Here is a 20,043-nt window from a genome sequence, read left to right as displayed (position 1 = left end):
GCTTACGGTGCGGAATTGAAATCTCTTGTCCTCACCCGCGGCATGCTCTATTTGCCGCGTGCAGTCAATTGAAGCCGTCCGTTCACGCGGAAGATAGCGTCCGTAGCACAGCGGAAGATAGCGTGAAAACGCTTCCCCGCCTACCGCTGCCGCGTCATATGAAGCGGCTGGGAAGCGTCATGCGGGAGCGAGAACGCCGGATCCGCTGGTAAGTATGGGGTCTCTGGGGGGCGCCCGTCACGGCCGTGTGCAGCCGGCCTTAGGGGGCACCGTGACGGGCTCCGCTGCAATATTCCGCTGGCAGAGTCCGTCACAGCCGTGGGCATGAGGCCTAATGCATGATGGGGTGCAGTAAAAACAGCTGTCGGACAGCGGTAAAATCGCTGTGTGTGAGGAAGCACAGGCCACGTGTTATGCAATAAGAATCCCAGAGGGCTGTGAGGCTGCAGTCTGATTGGCTGGACGCCCAGCTGTAAGTCACGTGGGCAGCTGACAGCTCCGGGGCTGTGGAGAAGTGGAGGGACAGTTGAGAACTGCTGCGATCAGTGGGCGGCGAGGAAAATGATGATTCTCGGCTACTGGGACATCCGCGGGGTGAGAAGTGCAGTTAGTAGGAATGGCGGCGGCTGTGTGGTAGGTGACGGCTGGACATCCCACTGACTCCGTCCTGTCTTTCTCTGCAGCTCTGCCATTCGCTCCGCCTGCTGCTGGAATACACCGGGACGCACTATGAGGAGAAGCGCTACGTGACGGGGGACGGTGAGTGCACGGGGCGGGGGGTACAGGGGGACGGTGAGTGCACGGGGCGGGGGGTACAGGGGGACGGTGAGTGCACGGGGCGGGGGTACAGGGGGACGGTGAGTGCACGGAGCGGGGGGGGGGGGGGTACAGGTGGACGGTGAGTGCACGGGGATTGGTGGGTACAGGGGGACGGTGAGTGCACGGGGCCATCCAGCGAGTCTGCTTACTTTCACTGCCCACTACTGGTCATATGTAGAGGCTCCGCCGGCTCTCCTGCGGGCGGCACCGGGGGCGGCATGATCAGACCCGACTGACCATAACTCTGTGTGTGTGTGTGTGTGTGTGTGTGTGTGTGTGTGTGTGTGTTCATATACACAGTAACTTCCCTCAACTAAAAGTTGCTGGTTGCAATGAAACTCTGTGATTGTAACGTTATTCTAAGTAAATGATTACAATATTGGAGCAAAAGGATCATTCATTGTGGAGGGCTGACCCCTTGTAGGGAGACTCTAGTACCCTGTTGTACCACCTGTAGCTTGGATACAAGATGTGATACGGGTGGGCATGGAGGCTCTAGTACCCTGTTATACCACCTGTAGCTTGGATACAGGATGTCGTAGGAGCGGGCATGGAGTCTCTTAGTACCCTGCTGTACCGCTGAGGTCACCAGACACTAATGTGGCCATCATCAGCGCCCAAACTAAACCTGGAATCCTTACTGAAGACAACCCGTTCCACTCCGTAGCGTCCAGTTTTGTCATTAACGACACCACTGCAAACTGAGGAGATTGTGGGTGTAAAAGGCCGAACACCTAATGGGGGCCATGAGGCCAAATGTCCTTCTGCCAAGTGCGTGGAAATGGTTTCGGTAGACATAGCGGTGTAACAATAGTGCCACTTATCTCTAGATGATGGTCCTGAGCCCCGTCACCTTGTGTGCTCCCCTCACGCATCCACCAGTCCCAACATCCCATAACATTTTTGTCATAGGGTCCTCTCTACTGGTGGTCTGTCCGGGGGCATACTGAGCCCGGTCACCTTGTGTTCCCTCACACATCCACTGGTCCCAACGCCTCCTAACAGTCTGGTCAGACAAACCTCTCTACTGGTGGTCTGTAGGGGGCGTCATGAGCCCGGTCACCTTGTGTGCCCTCACACATCCACTGGTCCCAACGCCTCCTAACAGTCTGGTCAGACAAACCTCTCTACTGGTGGTCTGTAGGGGGCGTCCTCAGCCCGGTCACCTTGTGTGCCCTCACACATCCACTGGTCCCAACGCCTCCTAACAGTCTGGTCAGACAAACCTCTCCACTGGTGGTCTGTAGGGGGCGTCCTCAGCCCGGTCACCTTGTGTGCCCTCACACATCCACTGCCCCCAACACCCCCTAACAGTCTGGTCAGAACGGCCGATGGGGGACAATTCATCGATAAGACCATCCAGCTTCTCACATCCCAATAATGCGCCCCCGCAAGACTCTGGTAACGGGGTGAAATCTCTTCTCTGCGTCGTAGAGGCGTCTAGTGATCAACAAGCTCTACACAAGCGGAAGAAGAGGCCACTACACACAACTCGCTTATCTCCACTTTTCAATAGCCCTAACTTTCTTATTTTTCTGCCTACAGCTATATGAGGGCTTGTTTTTTATGTAGTTTTTATTGATACCATTTTGGGGTACATGTGCGTTTTAATCATATTGTGTTTTGAGGTGAAATGATTCGGAGCTACAGCTGTCTGATGTAGAGCTCTGTCTGTTCAAAACTGCAGTGTCCTTTTCCTGTTGAACGCACAAGACTTGGGGTAATTTATGGGACTCCCTTTCATTTGACTGGGGCTTGCAGAAATCCCTCCATATGCTGCAGAAACAACCGCATTCACATGTGGCAGGGATTTTACAGTTGCATAACTTTCTGTAAAAACAAAAAAGGCAGATGTGTCACAGGTCAAATTTTGATAAATGGTACATAGTGGGGGTGGGGGATATCCAAATCAGCAGATTAATGATGGTAACTAGAGATGAGCGAACGTACTCTGTTCGGGTGTTTTTGGACCCGAGCACCGCTTTTTCCGAGTAACTGACTACTCGGACGAAAAGATTCGGGGGGGGTGCGCGGGGTGTTGGGGGGGGGGGGGGCAGAGAGCGCCTCACTGCTACCCCCCCCCCCCCCGCTCCACCACGCCGCCCCCCCCCAATCTTTTCGTCCGAGTAGTCAGCTCCAATGGTAACCCTTCCATATTGAAAGGCTTTTCCTAGGAAGAACCTAATTCAACATCCTAGTCTGTGCCGCTAATACTTTCATGTCTCCATACAGCTCCCGACTATGACAAGAGCCAGTGGCTGGATGAGAAGGAGAAGCTGGGCTTGGACTTTCCAAATGTATGTGAATCTAGACAACTTGTAATTGGGGGATAACGGATTGATTTCATGCGAGTAGCAAGCAGCATTTAGGTATTTTATAGGCAAGTTGTTAATGATCACTAATTTTGTGTTACAGTTGCCCTACCTTTTGGATGGAGATGTAAAGTTGACACAGAGTAACACTATTCTGCGCTACATCGCCCGCAAGCATGGATTGTGTGAGTACTTCTAATTTCTTAATGGTTTTACCTTCTTACGTTAACCCCTTGACTGTGGTGTTGGTGTGTTTGTGCTTGGTTTTGTTTTCTTTATATCCCTAACTTTGGGTGAATGCAGATAGCTCGGTCGGATTCCGACTGAGATTCTTGCAGCGGGATGCGACCCTGTGCCTCTGCAGTGACCCGTGGCTTACCTGTCTGGCGTCTTCACTCTGTAGATGTGCCAGCTGGTGCGCAGTGAGTGCAGAGTCGGCGGGTCAGCAAGGTTTGCACTGAAATGGGACATGCTGTGATTTTGTTACCGCGTATGTTCTGCAATCAGAATCGCATCTGTCTGCATGGGATTGCATAAACCAATGGTGGCGTGCAGCGGTGTAAATTCTGTGTGAATTCTCGCCCCTGAATGTCTCCCTGTGTGCATTCAACACTTCGGTTTTGCTACCATTATGATCTTCTGAAAATCCTCTTCTAAAAACTGTTTGAAATGGCGCAGGTTTTTTCCCAATACATGATGATAAGATGACATCCTGCCTTTATCCTGAGTCTTTGTTAGGCTACTCTAGTTAAGAAAAACTGCTTCCACATTCTGTTACCCAGCAGTTTTAAAACGTTCCATCATGGGGCTGTGTGGTGTTCTTATGGTTACCCTCTTGGGGTACATACTGTTTTTGTTCATATTTTATTTCTCCAGATGGGATAACCAAAATACCTCAATTCCTGCATTGTCATGTAATTCCCCAATCCTCCACAGTGTTCACTCTTTTCCATCGATAGTGCCAATGAGGGCCTGTGTTTTTGTTTTATTGGTACCATTTTGAGCTACGTACATCTTTTTGATTCCTTTTTCTTCTTGGAGAGGGGAGTGAACAAAGTGTAATTTTGGCATTGTGTATTTAATGTTTTTTTTCTGACTGCATTTACTGTGTGGGATTAATAACATATTTTAATAAAACTTTTAAACTTTAGAACACTTAAATTTCAATCAATTGGGACAGTTAAATGCTGGGGGCAGAATTGTCAGCATTGATTAGGGTACAAATAAGAATTCTAAAACAAAATTTAACTTTGTATTTTATTACTATTTTGCAGGTGGTAAGACAGAGGGTGAAGAAATCCTTCTATCAATGATTGAAAATGAAGCCATGGATTTTCGGATGCGGCTTGCTACTATTACATATAACCCTCAATTTGTAAGTAAAACCTAGACCGTTCTCCTTCATGCAGATGAACCTTGCATTGGTTTCAAATAGGGCTGCGCGAATACTGAAATCGATTAATTTGCCATTTCAGTTAAAAGGGTGTTCAGGGATGTTGATTTGGATTGCCTACCCCTGTGACTGAGCCCTAGCAGCAAAGTCTAAGGCTGCATTCTCACGAACGTATATCGGCTCGGTTTTCACGCCGAGCCAATATACGTCGTGCTCATGTGCGGGGGGGGGGGGGGGGTTGGGGAGGGAGGATGGAAGAGCCAGGAGCAGGGACAGAGCTCCCGCCCCCTCTCTGCCTCCTCCCCCCCCCCCCCCTCTCTGCTTCCACCCCCCCCCCCCCCCCCCCCCCCCCCTGTCATGCCTCCTTTCATTGCAAATAGTGCAGGGGGGCAAAGAGGAGGCAGAGAGGGGGCGGGAGCTCTGTTCCTGCTCCTGTCTCTTCCATTCTCTTCCCCCCCCCCCCCCCCCCCCCCCTGCACACGAGCACGACGTATATCGGCTCGGCCTGAAAACAGAGCTTATATACGTTCATGTGAATGCACCCTAAAAGAGTAGGGAGGGCAGCATCCACGAATGGTTGGTAAAATCAATGCATCACAGGAGATGTTGCTTTATTATCTCAAAGTAAAACACATGCAGGCAACGTTTCAACCCCCACGGGGTCTTTGTCAAGCTGAAGGAATCCCCACCAGCCCCACAATAAAGACAAGCATGCAGCAATCAACTTATACAATTAGTTTAAAACCACTACCCCTACAGGTGTAGTCACTTACGAGTCTGTGGAACACAGCCTGGGAAACATGAGATGGCAGCGGCAATCCGTATATCCCAAGTGTATAAACACTCGTCAATAGCGGCGTCCAAACGTCACATTGCGGATGTGCGGGAGTACAACAATCCTGTTACTGTGGCCGGGAAACAACCGTCTCCATGGCAACATAAGTCATTATAGCTGCTCATGCGCATAAAGGGTCAATGTCGACAGTACTACAGTCCAAGGTTTATATAGCGCCATAACAAGGCCCCTCCACTGACTAGGCGCAATGTCATAGCACTCACCAAACGTGGGGGGGCCAAGCAGCGCCCAACACATGTACAGGGAGGTAAGCTAGCCAATCACATTGCGCATATATGAATATAAGCTAACATAAGAAAAATGTAAAGGATATAGAGAGCCATCATGTTCTATCAAATCCCTAATGGGGTCCATAGCCCTTGTGGATGTAAAGTAATCGTGATACAGTATAGAATTATTAAAGAAGCACAGGCCCCAAAAAAGAACCAAAATTAAAAAATCAAGCTATATGCAAAAAGGGACTGGCTATCCCAGGCACAGTATGTGCTGCATAGTTGCAAAGACCACTGTCCAAAATAGACACCCAAGCTGTGTCAAAAGAACCTCGGTGAGGGGGGAAAAAATAGACAAAAACACGTATAGATGGAAGCTTACAGAAACGGTAATGGATTAAACTCGAGATTTAACCCATAAGGGTGGAGGGAGTTAAGTTCATTGAATCCAAATGGATCTTTGAACTTGAGTCTCCTCTCCCTGTCACCACCTCTTGGGTTATCTGGTACCAAATCTATGATCTGGAAACGCAACTGACTTCCAGAATGTTGCTTTGCAACTAAATGTTTTGCCACCGGTACATCTGTGCTGCTAGTCCGGATTGTGCTCTTATGCTTAGATATGCAGTTTCTGCACTCCATCGTTTCACCAACATATAGTAGTCCACAAGGACATGTAACAACATAAATTACAAAGGAAGAGGTGCAGGTAAAGCTTTTTAATAGCATACCTTTTACCTGCCCGTGGGTGCAATTTCTTTATGTAAAAGAATACATTTCTACGGCAACTATGACATGAGACACAAATCCTGCCATGATTTAAAGGGAGCTGTCTGCTTGAACATACTGTCCAATATGCGAGCATGATAATAATCTTTATTTGTATAGCGCCAACTTATTCTGCAGCGCTTACTGATGTTACAGAGCAGGGGGAGCTGAGCAGAGTGATATATAGTTTTATGGGGAAAGATTCAGTAGACTTTGTATTTTATCCATTTATATCTCTGCACATTCTGAGCTGAACAGTCCAGTGGACGGAGCCATCAGTGATTGACAGCTACCTGTATGCCTTTCCGTCCAGTGGGCGGAGCCATCAGTGATTGACAGCTACCTGTATGCCTTTCCGTCCAGTGGACGGAGCCATCAGTGATTGACAGCTACCTGTATGCCTTTCCGTCCAGTGGGCGGAGCCATCAGTGATTGACAGCTACCTGTATGCCTTTACATTCAGTGGGCGGAGCCATCAGTGATTGACAGCTACCCGTATGACTTTACAAAATGTTGAACCAATTCCTGTACTTTGTTAACATAAATTTTATTAAGTATAAATTTAAAACAGTTTGTACAGAGGAATATACATATAAATAAAAAATGGATAAAAGTTTCCAGTGCAGTATTAAATGGCTGTGACAAGAAGAAAACGCAGCACAAATAATTTTCACAAGCCAGGAAAAAAAATGGGGCCATAAAACCAATTCTTAGGTAAAATCACTAAAGGTTTCTTTCCTTTTTAGGACTGAAACACCCTGATCCTTAAGGGGTTAACTGAAACTATAGCCTTTTTGAAGATAAAAAAGGCATGCTGAATTTACAGCTGTGGCTTCAGTCTGCGTACACACTAGATGTAGTTTGCTAATTGAACAACCATTTAACAACTACTGAATGATCATTAGCATACACATTTTAGCCCATGTTGGCCGTGACAGATCAAACTGACCCTACTTGTTACATTGTAAGTTAGTACATCATGTGACTGCTGAAAAAAGACATCCATTCAATTCAGCCTATTTTCCTGCAATCAACACGAATGTGTCAGCTCTACATACAAAATATGCTTATTTTCCTTTATAGACAAGACCTCACATAGCACAGAAGACACGTTTCCACTGACAAGCAGTCTTGATCACATCTGGTACACTTAGACCAGGGGTTCTCAAACTTTTTTAGCCATGGAGCCCTTTTTAAAGCAAAAGTTTCTTGTGGAGCCCCAAGGTGTGGTCAGGGGGAGGGGTTAGGGGGGTGGCTTATCACAATATATCATTTTTACTTCCGGCATTCTAAAAAGGAGAGGGCCATTCAAAAAGTGTTCCCCCAACTCCAGTCCTCAGGGACCACCAACAGGTCATGTTTTCAGGATATCCTATGGTAAGAACACCTGCGGCAATGTCTGAGGCGCTGACGATAATTACATCACCTATGTAATACTGAGGAAATCCTGAAAAATTGACCTGTTGGAACACTGATCTAGACTACTAATGGAAAATTTTCACAATAGGCCATAGGATATTTGGCAAGATGTCTGCTAAATATATTTATAATTGTTACATAAGTAAATAGGAAGGCTGTTATGTTACTCTGGTTCCTGTTACTAATCTGTTGCATCTTATATTCATACTAGCTGATATACCCGGCTTCGCCCGAGTTAATTTGGCACTGGTGTTTATCTGATGTTCACACGGAAAATCTTATGAAGTCGTGGTTACTTTAGAGATACCGGAAAAACATATGTTCACCATTTTGCATAGTTCTCTGCGTTACCCAGGAAACATCATGGGAAGGTAACCATGCGAAGTTTCCTTTATATAAAATGACATCAGGAAGTGAGAGAATTAGATTTCATACGTAAAATTTGGACGCTAATTCTTTTGCACTTAGAATTGAATAATTGAGTTGGGACCCATTAACTTTTCATATTTATGACATACGCAATGCCCGTGCAAAATTTCATGTTTCTATGACACCAAGAAGTGAGAGAACTAGATTCCGTACGTACAATTTGGACGCTAATTCTTTTGTGCATAGAATTGAATAATCGAGTTGGGACCCATTAACTTTTCCTATTTATGACATATTCAATGCCTGTGCCCAATTTAAGTTTCTATGTGAGAAAATTACTTTCCATATGTAAAATTTGGACGCTAATGCTTTTGCGCATAGAATGGAATAATCGAGTTGGGACCCATTAGCTTTTCCTATTTATGACATAATCAGTGCTCGTGCCAAATTTCACGTTTCTATGACATCGGAAAATGAGAAAAATGCATTCCGTACGTACAATTTGGACGCTAATTCTTTTGTGCATAGAATTGAATAATTGAGTTGGGACCCATTAACTTTTCCTATTTATGACATAATCAATGCCCGTGCCAAATTTTAAGTTTCTATGACATTGGGAAGTGAGAGATTTAGATTACGTACGTAAAATTTCGACGCTAATTCTTTTGCGCTAGAATTGAATAATCGAGTTGGGACCCAATTACTTTTCTTATTTTGGAGATAATCTATGCTTGTGCCAAAATTCATGTTTCTACGACATCAGGAAGTTGGAGAACTTTTGGCGAGTCAGTCAGTCAGTGAGTCAGTCAATGAGTCAGTGAGGGCTTTCAGCTTTATATATATATATATATATATATATATATATATATATATATATATATATATATTATACATACACACACTAAATGTGCATTCTTGATATAACTGGCTTGCAATGCCATAGACCGTTGTATGGGACTGACCCCCAATGTAAGCCATACATAAAGCTCTGCAAACCACATCTAGAAGGGGGGTGTTGTGACTTGGCTGCTGTGTCTCTTGACAGTTGACCACATTCTGTTCCTCCCACTCCACAGGGATAATCTACAATCCACAGACAATGAGAGACTCATGTAAAATTGCAGCAGCAAAACATTAGTCTAATTTTGTTGATCTCGCTGGGAATTGTAGTCTCCTCACTCCCATTTATTACTTTAATAGCCACCCTTTGAACGCCCCTAGTTACAGAAGCAACGCTGTGCTATGCTATCTCCGTAGCTCACATGCACTTCAATCAGTGCTATGGAAGCGGCGGCGGGGCTGGCACAGAGCGACAGACTTTCTAAACTCTGCCATGAATTCTGTGATGAGAACACCTTTTTTGTTTTCGGTTAACTAAAGTCTTTCTATGTCAGCGTTTTGCCCCTTTTGCACGGGATGATTCTACTTTGAACGAGCAGCGCACAAGCGGGTGACATCACAGCCAGCTGGCGCTCATGCAGAATGCTTATGCAGATCATCGCTGAGAATCGCTCCCTTCTCGCTCAGTGCTTCACATTCCTACACTGATAGGAGGGTGTTTAGACGTAACGAGATGTGAATGAACCAGTGTTGATTGTTTTGCAAAACTGAGCTGAAACTGAGCAGCAGATGAAAAGCGAATGACAAATGTCAGATGGCTCGCGTTTAGACGTAACTATTATCGTGCGCTCTCGTCCATTTGAGTGACAGTCGTTACATGTAAATGGGCCTTTACCCAGCAGTTTTCTGTTTGGTGTGTAATGGTGACATGTATTTTCCCTTTCTATATGCATAACCTTACATTTATCAGTGTTAACCCTTTGCAATCCAATTTTGGATTGAGGGTTTCCTAGGGGGCTTTCTCTTATACAATGGCACTATCTTCTGGCTAGAGACAGTACTGCCGTATGGGATATGCTGGAGAGGCCCCCCCACAACAGAGTGGCCAGTAATATACAGTAAGAATAACCTGCTGGACGTCTTCCGACATCGGAGGTGTACAGCCTTCAATCAGAATGTCTTCAGTTTTATACTTGCCTTCCCTGTGCTTTCCGTGGTGTCAGCGCTGGAAGCAGCCACTCAATGCATTAAGTAGTGCTACTTTGTAGTTCGCCCATTATAAAATTAGAATTGGCAGATTATTTAGCATTGCCGCTAATGCATTCAGCGGCGGCTTTCAGCGCTCACATGAACCCATTAGTGACGGAGCTTTTTTGCTTTTTTTCCATTTTTGTTTTTTCCTACTCACTTTTAAAAAATCGCAGCTCCTTTATTTATCCATCGACGTCGCTGTATGAGGGCTTGTTTTTTGCGGGATGAGTTGTATTTTTCAATGGCACTATTTATTGTACCATATAATTTACTGAAAAACTTTTTAAAAATTCTAAGCGGAGAGAAATGGAAAAAAAATGACATTCCACCATCTTTCGGTGCGTCCTGTTTCTACGGCGCACAAACTGCAACAAAAACGACCTGATATTTTTATTCTATGGGTCAGTATGATTACTACGATACCAAACTTATATAGTATTGTTTTTGCTGTAGTACTTGTATATTTTTTTTTAAGATATTAAATTTTTTTTTCAATTTTCTGCGGTCATTTTGTGCGCGCGATAACTTTTTTTATTTTTCAGTCAACGTAGTTAAGCAAGGGCTCATTTTTTGCGGGATGTCCTGTAGTTTCCGATAGTATCAATTTAGTATCAATTTGGAATACATACGACTTTTTGATCGCTTTTTATTGCGTTTTTTCTGGGAGACAGGGTAACTAAAAAAATGCATTTCTGGCGTTCTTTATTTTATTTTATTTTTTTTTCGGACGACGTTCACCGTGTAGAAAAAATAATGCACTACTTTGATAGATCGGACTTTTACGGACGCGGCGATACCAAATACATATTTTTATTTTATGATTTAGATTTTTTAATAATAGATATGGAAAAAGGCGGTGATTTTAAACTTTTAGAACTTTTTTTTTTTTTAACAATTAAAAAAAACTTTTTTTTTTTTACTTTACTTTGAAGTCCCCCTGGGGGACTTTAACATGCGATGCTTTTATTGCTCCTGCAGTATGACGTAATGCTATAGCATTACGTCATACTGCTTTTTGACAGGCAGTCTTTCAAGCCACCCTGTGTGGATGGCTTGATAGGCAGTCTGTTAGGGCAGCCCTGGGGCCATTCATTAGGCCCCTGGCTGCCATGACACCTGCACGGCTCCCCCGATCTCACCGCGGGGGGGCTGTGCGGGGGATTTAAATACCGCTGTCAGAATTGACAGCGGCATTTAAAGGGTTAATAGCCGCAATCGGCCGAGCGCGGCTATTGCCTGCGGGTGTCGGCTGTAATAAACAGCTGATGCCCGCGCTGTATGGAGGGAGATAGCGCTGCTACCTCCCTCCATATACGTCCTGCAACAGCAGGACGTAGTTTTACGATAGCACTGTCACTAAGGGGTTAAGGGAGCAATGGGAAAGGTAAATGTAAAACTTATAGTCCCGGACTCAGCAGCTTTCAGTCCATAAACTTGGTTTATGGTGCTAAAAGTAGGTGACAGATTCCCTTTAACCCTTTGCAATCCAATTTTGGATTCAGGGTTTCCTAGGGGACTTTCTCTTTTTGCCATTATACAATGGCGCCATCTGCTGGCTAGAGCCAGTACTGCACTATGGGACATGCTGGAGAGGCCCCTGACAACAGAGCGGCCAGTAATCTACAGTAAGAATACCCTGCCGGATGTCTTCCGACATCGGAGCTGTACAGCCTTCAATGAGAATGTCTTGTCTTTAGACGTCAGACAGTGGATTGGAAAGGGTTAAACCTTATTTGCCATGTTTCTGCAGAAGCCTCCAGCTTAGAGGCTAACCCGCTGTCTCTAGTTCTCATCCGTTTCACGGACAGTTCCGCAGTGTGTCCCGACCTGACCGCATGTCTACAGACCCAAACTCGGGCATTATACAAGCGTATCATACTTTAAGTTCAGGTGGGAGAACTGTGGCCAGACCATGGCAACCTTAGGAAATGATGTTTTGGGTTTGGGGACCCATGGTCAGGCCAGGACACCCTTCGTAATGGGCGAAGCTAAAGATAGTGTGGTTAGCCCCTAATCCATTTCTATTTATAACTGTATTCTGTCCTCTTTTTGTTAATTACTCTGCAGTTTTATAATTTGCAAATATTGATATTTACTGTACAATTCCTCTAAGAGATCATCTAACCCCTTAACAACTGCACATGTGTCTTGATGGCAGTCTTAAGGGGCTTTATTCGGATAAGCTGTCTCTTGACTGAGGCTGCATCAGAAACCTGACGCACATGTCTCTGCCGGGGTGAATGGGTGTTCAGCTGTCGGATGACAGCCTGGCACTTGATCTAACAGTGATGACCAAAGAAACCTTTGATCCCTGCTGTTTAACCATTTACACACTGTGATCAGTGTGACCGTGGCATATAAAAGGCTGACAGAGGGACGAGGCTTGTCACCAATCGGACCCCATGATCACATCGATGGGTTACTATGGCACCCAGAGGCTTGAATATGGCTTCCAGATCTGCTAGCTATGGCGACCTATGAGGCTCAGCCTCTGGCAGAGCCTTATGGTATTTACAGTACACTATTATACTGAAGTATGGTAGTGTAGTGGCCCAGAGTTAACGTGGCCCCTCCATAAGTATGAATGTGTTTGTCTTTGGCACTTGTATTGTCAGTATCTTCTGTGTCAGTGAATTTGACATGTTTTGTACCTCTGCAGCACTGAATGGGCTACTGGCTGGGTTATGTCTGGAAAATGTTTCTTGTGTGTCACGTGATCATGTAATATATGTGATTGCAAGCTAAGTGCAAGTTAGTCGTCTGCTTGAAATAGTTTAGCAGAGTGGAGACTTTTGGTGGTTGGGAGAAATTGTGCCTTGTCTTACAAGGGACCCCAAGGATGGAAGAGGCTGAGCGATTGCCTTGTGTGTGTGTGTGCCCTGGGCCCAATTCACCCAGGCCTTCCTGCTATTGACTTTTAGGACAAAGTGAGAGGAACCACCATGCAGCGCTGAGGAGATGGTAGAGCCACATGACAAGGCCTCAAAATATCCCACTCCCTCCTTGGACGCTGCAGTAGTGTATTAGAAGAATGATAATATATGATCAAGTCCTGTAGTTGGACAAAAATAAAAAAAGTTAAATATTAAAAAAATTTTTTTTAAAAAGTTAGTGAGTAGACGTGTGGCATTGCTGTGGTCACAATGACCTAGAGAAAAAAGTTAGCACATTAATTAAGCCTCGCAGTGCATGTCATGAGAAACTATATAAAACATGACCAATAGGTAAAAATATAGGAAGGGATCAAAATGTCACATGGATAAACAAATAGTACCATTAAAAAGTACGACTCCTCCTGCAAAAAAACACCCTTTCTAAACACTGTTGACAAAAAAACGTGTTTAAATACCATAAACGAGAGAAGCTGCAGCCCCTCAGGAATGTGCAGGAAAACTGCATATGCAGGTACAGCAAAGTAATGAGGATTTTTTTTTTTTTTTTTTTTTGAAGAGATGAAAATAAACTTTTTTTTTTTTTTGTCTGCCTACTAGGTAAAAAAAAAGTCAACTACAGCTGACCACTTTCCAAATGAGCATGTTAATGACAGCTAAAACAATTGTATATGAGCGCCCGAACATGGACTTTATCTCCCCTATTATCATTCAGAACATATTTGCTCGTGTCACATCACTCGCGCTGCATGATACGCTGTGAAATAGTGCATGCTGCAATCTGTTTCTCGCGTGTGTCTACACGCTCATGTGAATGCAATCGTACATGGTGGAAAACCGCACAAGAACATGAGGCCTAGGGGTATATTCATGTGGGCTAGAGTTTTTGCAGAAATATCTGCGACTGAGAACCTGTTCAGCACATATGAAAGAGTATGTTCTGGTGATAAGCACACTGATTTATGCAAACCTATTGCAGGTGAATGGGACGTGTAAGAAACTACAACAAATTGTACATGTGTGAATGGACTCTGATACTTGTAGCCTGTAAATGTTTTCCATGCACAGGATGCCAAGTAACTTTGGCCTCTTGGACTGTACATATCTCTTGGCTCTCAGTAACTTATTGCTTTGTCGGTATTTTCTTATGCAGCATTTACTCCCCCACCCCCTTCCTCCTCCGTTGGCACATGCAGTCACAATCCATAAGGTATCTGCAATGAATAGGTTCTGGTTCTCTTATGATGCTGTTTGGAGTTGTCTTACTAGAAATCTGAGGCCGTGTTTATGATTTCATAAAGCTAGTATCTTATTTTGCTTTAAAGGGGTTCTGTCATTAGAAGAAAAATCAATACTTGCCCAGTCCTCCCCCGTCAGTCGTCTTACTACATCTTCACCTTACAGACCTTGTCCTGGCTCCTCCAGTTTACCTCACCTCCCGCCGGCCAAATCCTCTTCTTATTTTGGAGCATCCATTCTCAACAGTCTCCTTCCTGCAGGTCAGTGTACCCGGTCACTAATGACATAGTGTTCACTGCCTAGCAGGGAACACCGAGCTATTGCCGAGACTGCGTATGTGCTCTGTCTCACCACGAGTGTTCATATACTATTGCAGCGAGAGAGCATGCATGCTCAGTCTTGGCAATAGCCCGGCATTCCCTGCTAGGCAGTGAACGCTACGTCACTAGTGACCGGGCAAACTGACCTGCAGGAAACTGCCTAAAATGGATGCTTCGTCACAGGAATAAGAGGATTCGGCCAGCTTGCGGTGAGGTGACCTAGGCGACTGGAGGAGCCAGAAGATCGTCGAGGAGAAGCTGTGGTAAGAAGTCGGCCGGGAGAGGAATAGTTAAGGATTCCCCCCCCCCCCCCCCCCCTCCTCCAATGACATCACCCCTTTAAATTCAGATATACAGTTAATAACTTTTTCATAAATGGAAGCAACTGCAGCTAAAGCAAGATGCATAAATCCTTGGTTAACTTAAATTTTTCAGGAACAGCTGAAGGGGCCATACCTTGAGAAGCTACCAACTGTGCTGGCCAGATACTCTCAGTTTTTGGGGGAAAAAAACTGGTTTGTTGGGGACAAGGTAAATATATAATATGTACCATAGGTACTGGCATGTTTTATATAGTGTTCTACCTTTTTTAAACTTTATTTATCTTCAATATTTATTTTCAATTTTTATACATCACTAATTTATTTACATGTGTCTTCTATCCCAAAGATTACATTTGCAGACTTTCTGATGTATGATATGCTGGATCAGCACAATATGTTGGACCCTACTTGCTTACAAAAGTTCAAGAATCTGCAGGACTTCCATTCAAGATTTGAGGTACATGTTCTATTATGTCAGACATCATATGATGTGTAGACAGCCTACACATATGAATAGAAAACTCAGCACTCTCCAAAAGTTGATGCAAGACTTCTATTCGCAAAGGCATTGGGCATTCCACAAGTAGATTAACTTTCCCAATTCTGCAAGGAAGGTATAACAAAATATCCTTATGAAGGTATTAATCAAAATAGAAAGAATTTCAAAAGGAAACTGTATCAAGTAATTAAATCAGCACTGTTCCGTGTAGAACACCAAGGGTCAAAATCAGTTGTGCATCAGTCCAAACTATGGCTGATTGTTAAATATGGGAGTAGAGGCAATGACTCTTGCAATAGAACTGGTAACTACAAGGGTAATGGCATACACCCACAATCCAGTTGATGCATGTATAGTGGCTCCTATGAAGACCTAAGACCGAGTACAGACTAGATGATACAGATCGTAAACCAACCAAATATCAATGTGCCATAGATTGAAATGTCATAATGCAAATGGTACTAATACAGCAAATTGAAAACTAACACATTGAGTTATGCGACACATAATTACTGTACTCTGCAGAGTCTAGCATTATGTAATTGTCTCTCTGTACTTTTACAATCAGCTTACCCTAGAGTCTGGATAATCCATAGCAAACTACTGGATGAGGGATGCCTGGCTGGCTCCTTGATGGATAGTTCAGTAGAAAGTATCAAATTGGATATCCAGCAAGAATGTAAAACTATAATCCTTTGAGGCATGTATTGAAAACTTGGATGCGCCACCATTAAAATCACTCATCTCCTTCTCGTTTTTGGATCTACATGGTTCCTTACTCATAACCGATGGGCTAAAGGCCCCTGTACACTGATTATCGCTTAAAAGCTATCTTTGAGTGATAATTGTTGCGTGTAAAATGTGCCCATCTTTCACTTTTCTACCAAACTATTATTTTATGTTCAGCATAAAACAGCGGAACAGCTGATAGCAGGAACTTCACGCTGTGTTCTCGGTGGGGAGCACTGATGTCAGCCCCACAGCAAAACAAAGATAATGTATTCAGAGAACAGATCACCTGCTGTTCTCTGAATGTAGCTCCCAGAACCTCACATGCATTAATAAGCTACTAATTGGCATTAGTACCAATTGGTAGTCTATGCAAAATGATAGCTCAAAAGCCATCTTTTGAGTGATCATCTCTGTGTGTAAATGGGCCGTAAGGCCCGACACTCGTTACCGCATACTCGCTCTCGTGCTATTGCATAGGAGGTAGTGTCGCTGGCTCACCCAGAGCAACCAGCATGGGGTCAGGGAGGCTGCAGGAGATTTCTTTCCTCGCTCTCCCCCACCCTCAATACTGAATGGCTGCTATTTACACTGAACGATGATCTGTTCAGCTCATCGTCCATCATTAGTTTTATAGGGGCTGTCCGACTTGATGTATGTTCCCTCTGCCATTAAAGAGTCAGATACTCCCCACTATGTCCCGCGCCGCTGTTCTGGGTTTCTCCTGTGACGTCCTGTTTACGGGCTGCAGTCCAGCCATCTACGGAATGTCACGGACTGCTGTAGCCAATGACCGAGCACAATGACTGTGACGTCCTGTAAATGGGGGCGAAGACTGAGCGGTGGTGCCAGACATAGTGGGGAGAAGGGAGTAGGTGAATTGGTGGTTTTATGGCAGGGGGAGTTGGGGTTTTATAGAAAAGAGTTCTGATCACCTTTTAAGAGTCCTTTGTGAAGACATGCTTTGTTCTACATTTAATGAATTGTTGACATTTTCTTTCAGGCTCTGCCCGCTATTGCTGCATACATGAAAACGGCCCGCTTCATAAAAACTCCTATTAACAACAGAATGGCTTTCTGGGCCAACAAGTAGTCTTCACAACATACTGGTCCACAGATATGCTTGGAGGCCTCCAGTTGGATTTTGAACAGCTTAAAAAAAATTGTTACTTTTTTCTCGAACAGAAGTATATTAGATTATTCTATAAATGCTTAAGAATAAATAATAAATTTGTGTTGGCAGTAGATGTGAAAAATCTATACTGGTGAATTAACCTGAGGATCCAGAGTACATAGAATAGGAGAAGGGTACATCAGTGGGCTGGAGGATATTTGTCAAATTATTCATTTTTTCAATAAAGAATTAAAAGTTGATAAAAAAAACTAATGTGTCTAATGTATAAATGTTAGCTTATCAACCACAATGTAAGATTAAGAGGTTCAATGGTCTTCCTGCCAAAAAAATCTCACTGTTTTAGGGCTGTTTCAGACGACCGTATATCGGCCGGGTATTCACGCCGGCCGATATACAGCGTCTGTCTGCAGGGGGAGGAGGCTGGAAGAGCCGGGAGCAATGCTCGGAGCTCCCGCCCCCTCTCGGACTCCTCTCCGCCCTCTGCACTATTTGCAATAAGAGGCAGGGCGGGGGCAGGGCTAAGTTCTAGATAATTAGCTCCGCCCCATCCAGCCTCCCCTCATTGAAAATAGTGGAGAGTGGGCGGGAGCTCAGCACTGCTCCCGACTCTTTCGGCCTCCTCCACCTGCAGACAGGCGCCATATATCGGCTGGCGTGAAAACACAGCCGATATACGGTCGTGTATAACAGCCCTTAGTTTAAGGAGTTTTACATTCCTTAGGCTGGCTTCACACAGGTGAAAAAATCATGAGGTGAGAGAAATACTTGCCTAGTAGACGGCGTTCGGGTCCCTCGCTGCTGCAGGCTTCCGTGTACTCCTGAACGCCGACAGAGCATTTCTTCCTGGTAGCGGGTTATGATTACCACCGCCTCCAGCAAGCAATTGCTCTGATTGGTTAATCGAGCAGCGGCTCTGATTGGTTCATCGAGTGATGCCTATCACAGACATTCAATGAATGGCATAGACTTTATTAATATTCCAATCTGCGCCACAGGAACTTTTCATAGAGAAGTTCCTCCCCTTGATAGCTAGCACTGAGAACCATACATGGGAGGTTTAGTTTCAACTTGTACTTGTACATACCAGGGTATAATATTGAGCTTGTTAACAAGCTAGCTATTTTGTGTGTGTGTGTGTGTGTGTGTGTGTGTGTGTGTGTGTGTTTTGCATTTAGCTAGGCTGATTTAAGAAACACATTTATATTATTCCTTCAACACCCGTGTGAAACCGGGCTCCATGCATTGCATGTACGTTTAATACACAACCCACAGAGAACAATACAGCTGTTTGCTTGTAATACACATGAAATGGACTAATCTGCATTTTTTTCATGAATGTATTATATGCAATGTATATACGCAAATGTGACTTGGTCAATATACTTTCATTCACTCCATTCACCGTCTATTACGCCCACGTCCATCGCGCATAATACGCTGTGTATTTACCATCCGACCCTCGTGTGAAGGAACCCTAAGCCACATAGATGAAAGCCATGTTATTGCATTGACCACGGTCCTCAAACCCTCCTACGTTTTGCAGGTCAGAGCTCATACCTTTGCTGTCATACGAGGGGAAGCTGATATTCTTGCTTCTCTTTGGATCCCTCTTTCATGCACTGCCCCCTCAGGTCCTTCACTCGCCATAGCAAAGTGTCTACATCCTGTCTGGAGTGTTCCTTGTGCCAAAAAGTGTCTCTTTGCTTCAGACACTTTTGTTAGCTTAGAAAAGGTCTCTAACAATTTAGGACTGACTCGCACAGGAGTATGTCGTCATGCTAAAAAAACATTTATTTCTATTGGACTGCTCATATCTAGTGTGGTGTGTTGTTTTTTTTTTCTCCCTCCAGGGACGCATTACGTATGTGGGGGTGAGCCCTTATATGATTGTTCTCAGTAAGAGAAACCAAGTAATCTTGTAGATACCTTTAACCATCAAAAAGGTATCACATGTGATGTTTTATAGCGAGCTTTCCAACGTCTCGGGGTTCTTCCTCAGGCATGTGACCTTAGTCATGAAATGTGCTCAGTTTATTACAACTTGTCTACCAGAGTACAAATTTATCAAGCTTAATTTTTTTTTAATACATGTATGCTGAAGCCCATTTTATGGTTTGGTGTTTTTTTTTTGTTTTTTTTAAATATGTAAGGTGGAGCAGTAGCAATCCACTCAGTCTAAGAAACTGCAGCAAAATCTACGTGTATCCAAACACAGCCCACTTGTATTGGCACACTTCAGTTCAGGAGCCATTTGAGCTCACATAGCAGTGCTAAGAACATATGTCTGTTCAAAAAGAAAGTTAACACAAGTACTAGTGGTGTCTGTGGGCATTAAATGCACCTCACTCTTCTACACTCAGTGCTGCCTGTCTACTGCTGTTCAACTTGATCTAAGGTGATAGTATGTAACACTTTTTTTGTTGAGCTAGCCTCCTTTTCATAAGTGTACCTATAGGGCAGGGGTGTACAGGGGTGTACAATCTGCCAATCGCCTGCGCTGCTGTAGATAGTTACTTCTGGGTCATTCCGTGTCAGTTCAACCAACGCTCCCGGTCGACCATCTCAGATTTCAATGAAACTTTGCACAAAGATAGACCCTGACCCTAAACTAAGATAGCCAGAATATTAGGCTTCAAAGTGCTTTGGTTCACGAGCTACAGGTCTTAAT

At 44.4% G+C, this 20,043-nt stretch overlaps 1 protein-coding gene across 1 annotated transcript; it reads left to right on the top strand.

Annotated features, from left to right (window-relative positions):
* The first annotated feature begins 464 nt into the window (after window positions 1-464).
* On the top strand, window positions 465-17,482 carry LOC136625777 (glutathione S-transferase Mu 4-like). The gene is made up of 8 exons (XM_066600258.1): window positions 465-594; window positions 684-759; window positions 3,052-3,116; window positions 3,235-3,316; window positions 4,406-4,506; window positions 15,125-15,220; window positions 15,359-15,469; window positions 17,244-17,482. The coding sequence occupies exons 1-8, from the start codon at window positions 562-564 to the stop codon at window positions 17,331-17,333; spliced, it is 654 nt and encodes a 217-aa protein (XP_066456355.1). The 5' UTR covers window positions 465-561; the 3' UTR covers window positions 17,334-17,482.
* The last annotated feature ends 2,561 nt before the right edge of the window (window positions 17,483-20,043 follow it).

Source organism: Eleutherodactylus coqui, chromosome 4, assembly GCF_035609145.1.
Source record: "Eleutherodactylus coqui strain aEleCoq1 chromosome 4, aEleCoq1.hap1, whole genome shotgun sequence".
Taxonomy (NCBI): Eukaryota; Metazoa; Chordata; class Amphibia; order Anura; family Eleutherodactylidae; genus Eleutherodactylus; species Eleutherodactylus coqui.
The sequence above is the reverse complement of the archived record's forward strand: the minus strand, read 5'-3'. Positions and strand labels throughout refer to the sequence as shown.

Bases quoted from the DNA above. Each gene is read 5' to 3' on its own strand.
- LOC136625777 (XM_066600258.1), top strand. From the start codon at position 562: ATGATGATTCTCGGCTACTGGGACATCCGCGGG. The intron at 3,317-4,405 runs GTGAGTACTTCT...ACTATTTTGCAG, and splicing joins CGCCCGCAAGCATGGATTGT to GTGGTAAGACAGAGGGTGAA. The intron at 15,470-17,243 runs GTACATGTTCTA...ATTTTCTTTCAG, and splicing joins ACTTCCATTCAAGATTTGAG to GCTCTGCCCGCTATTGCTGC.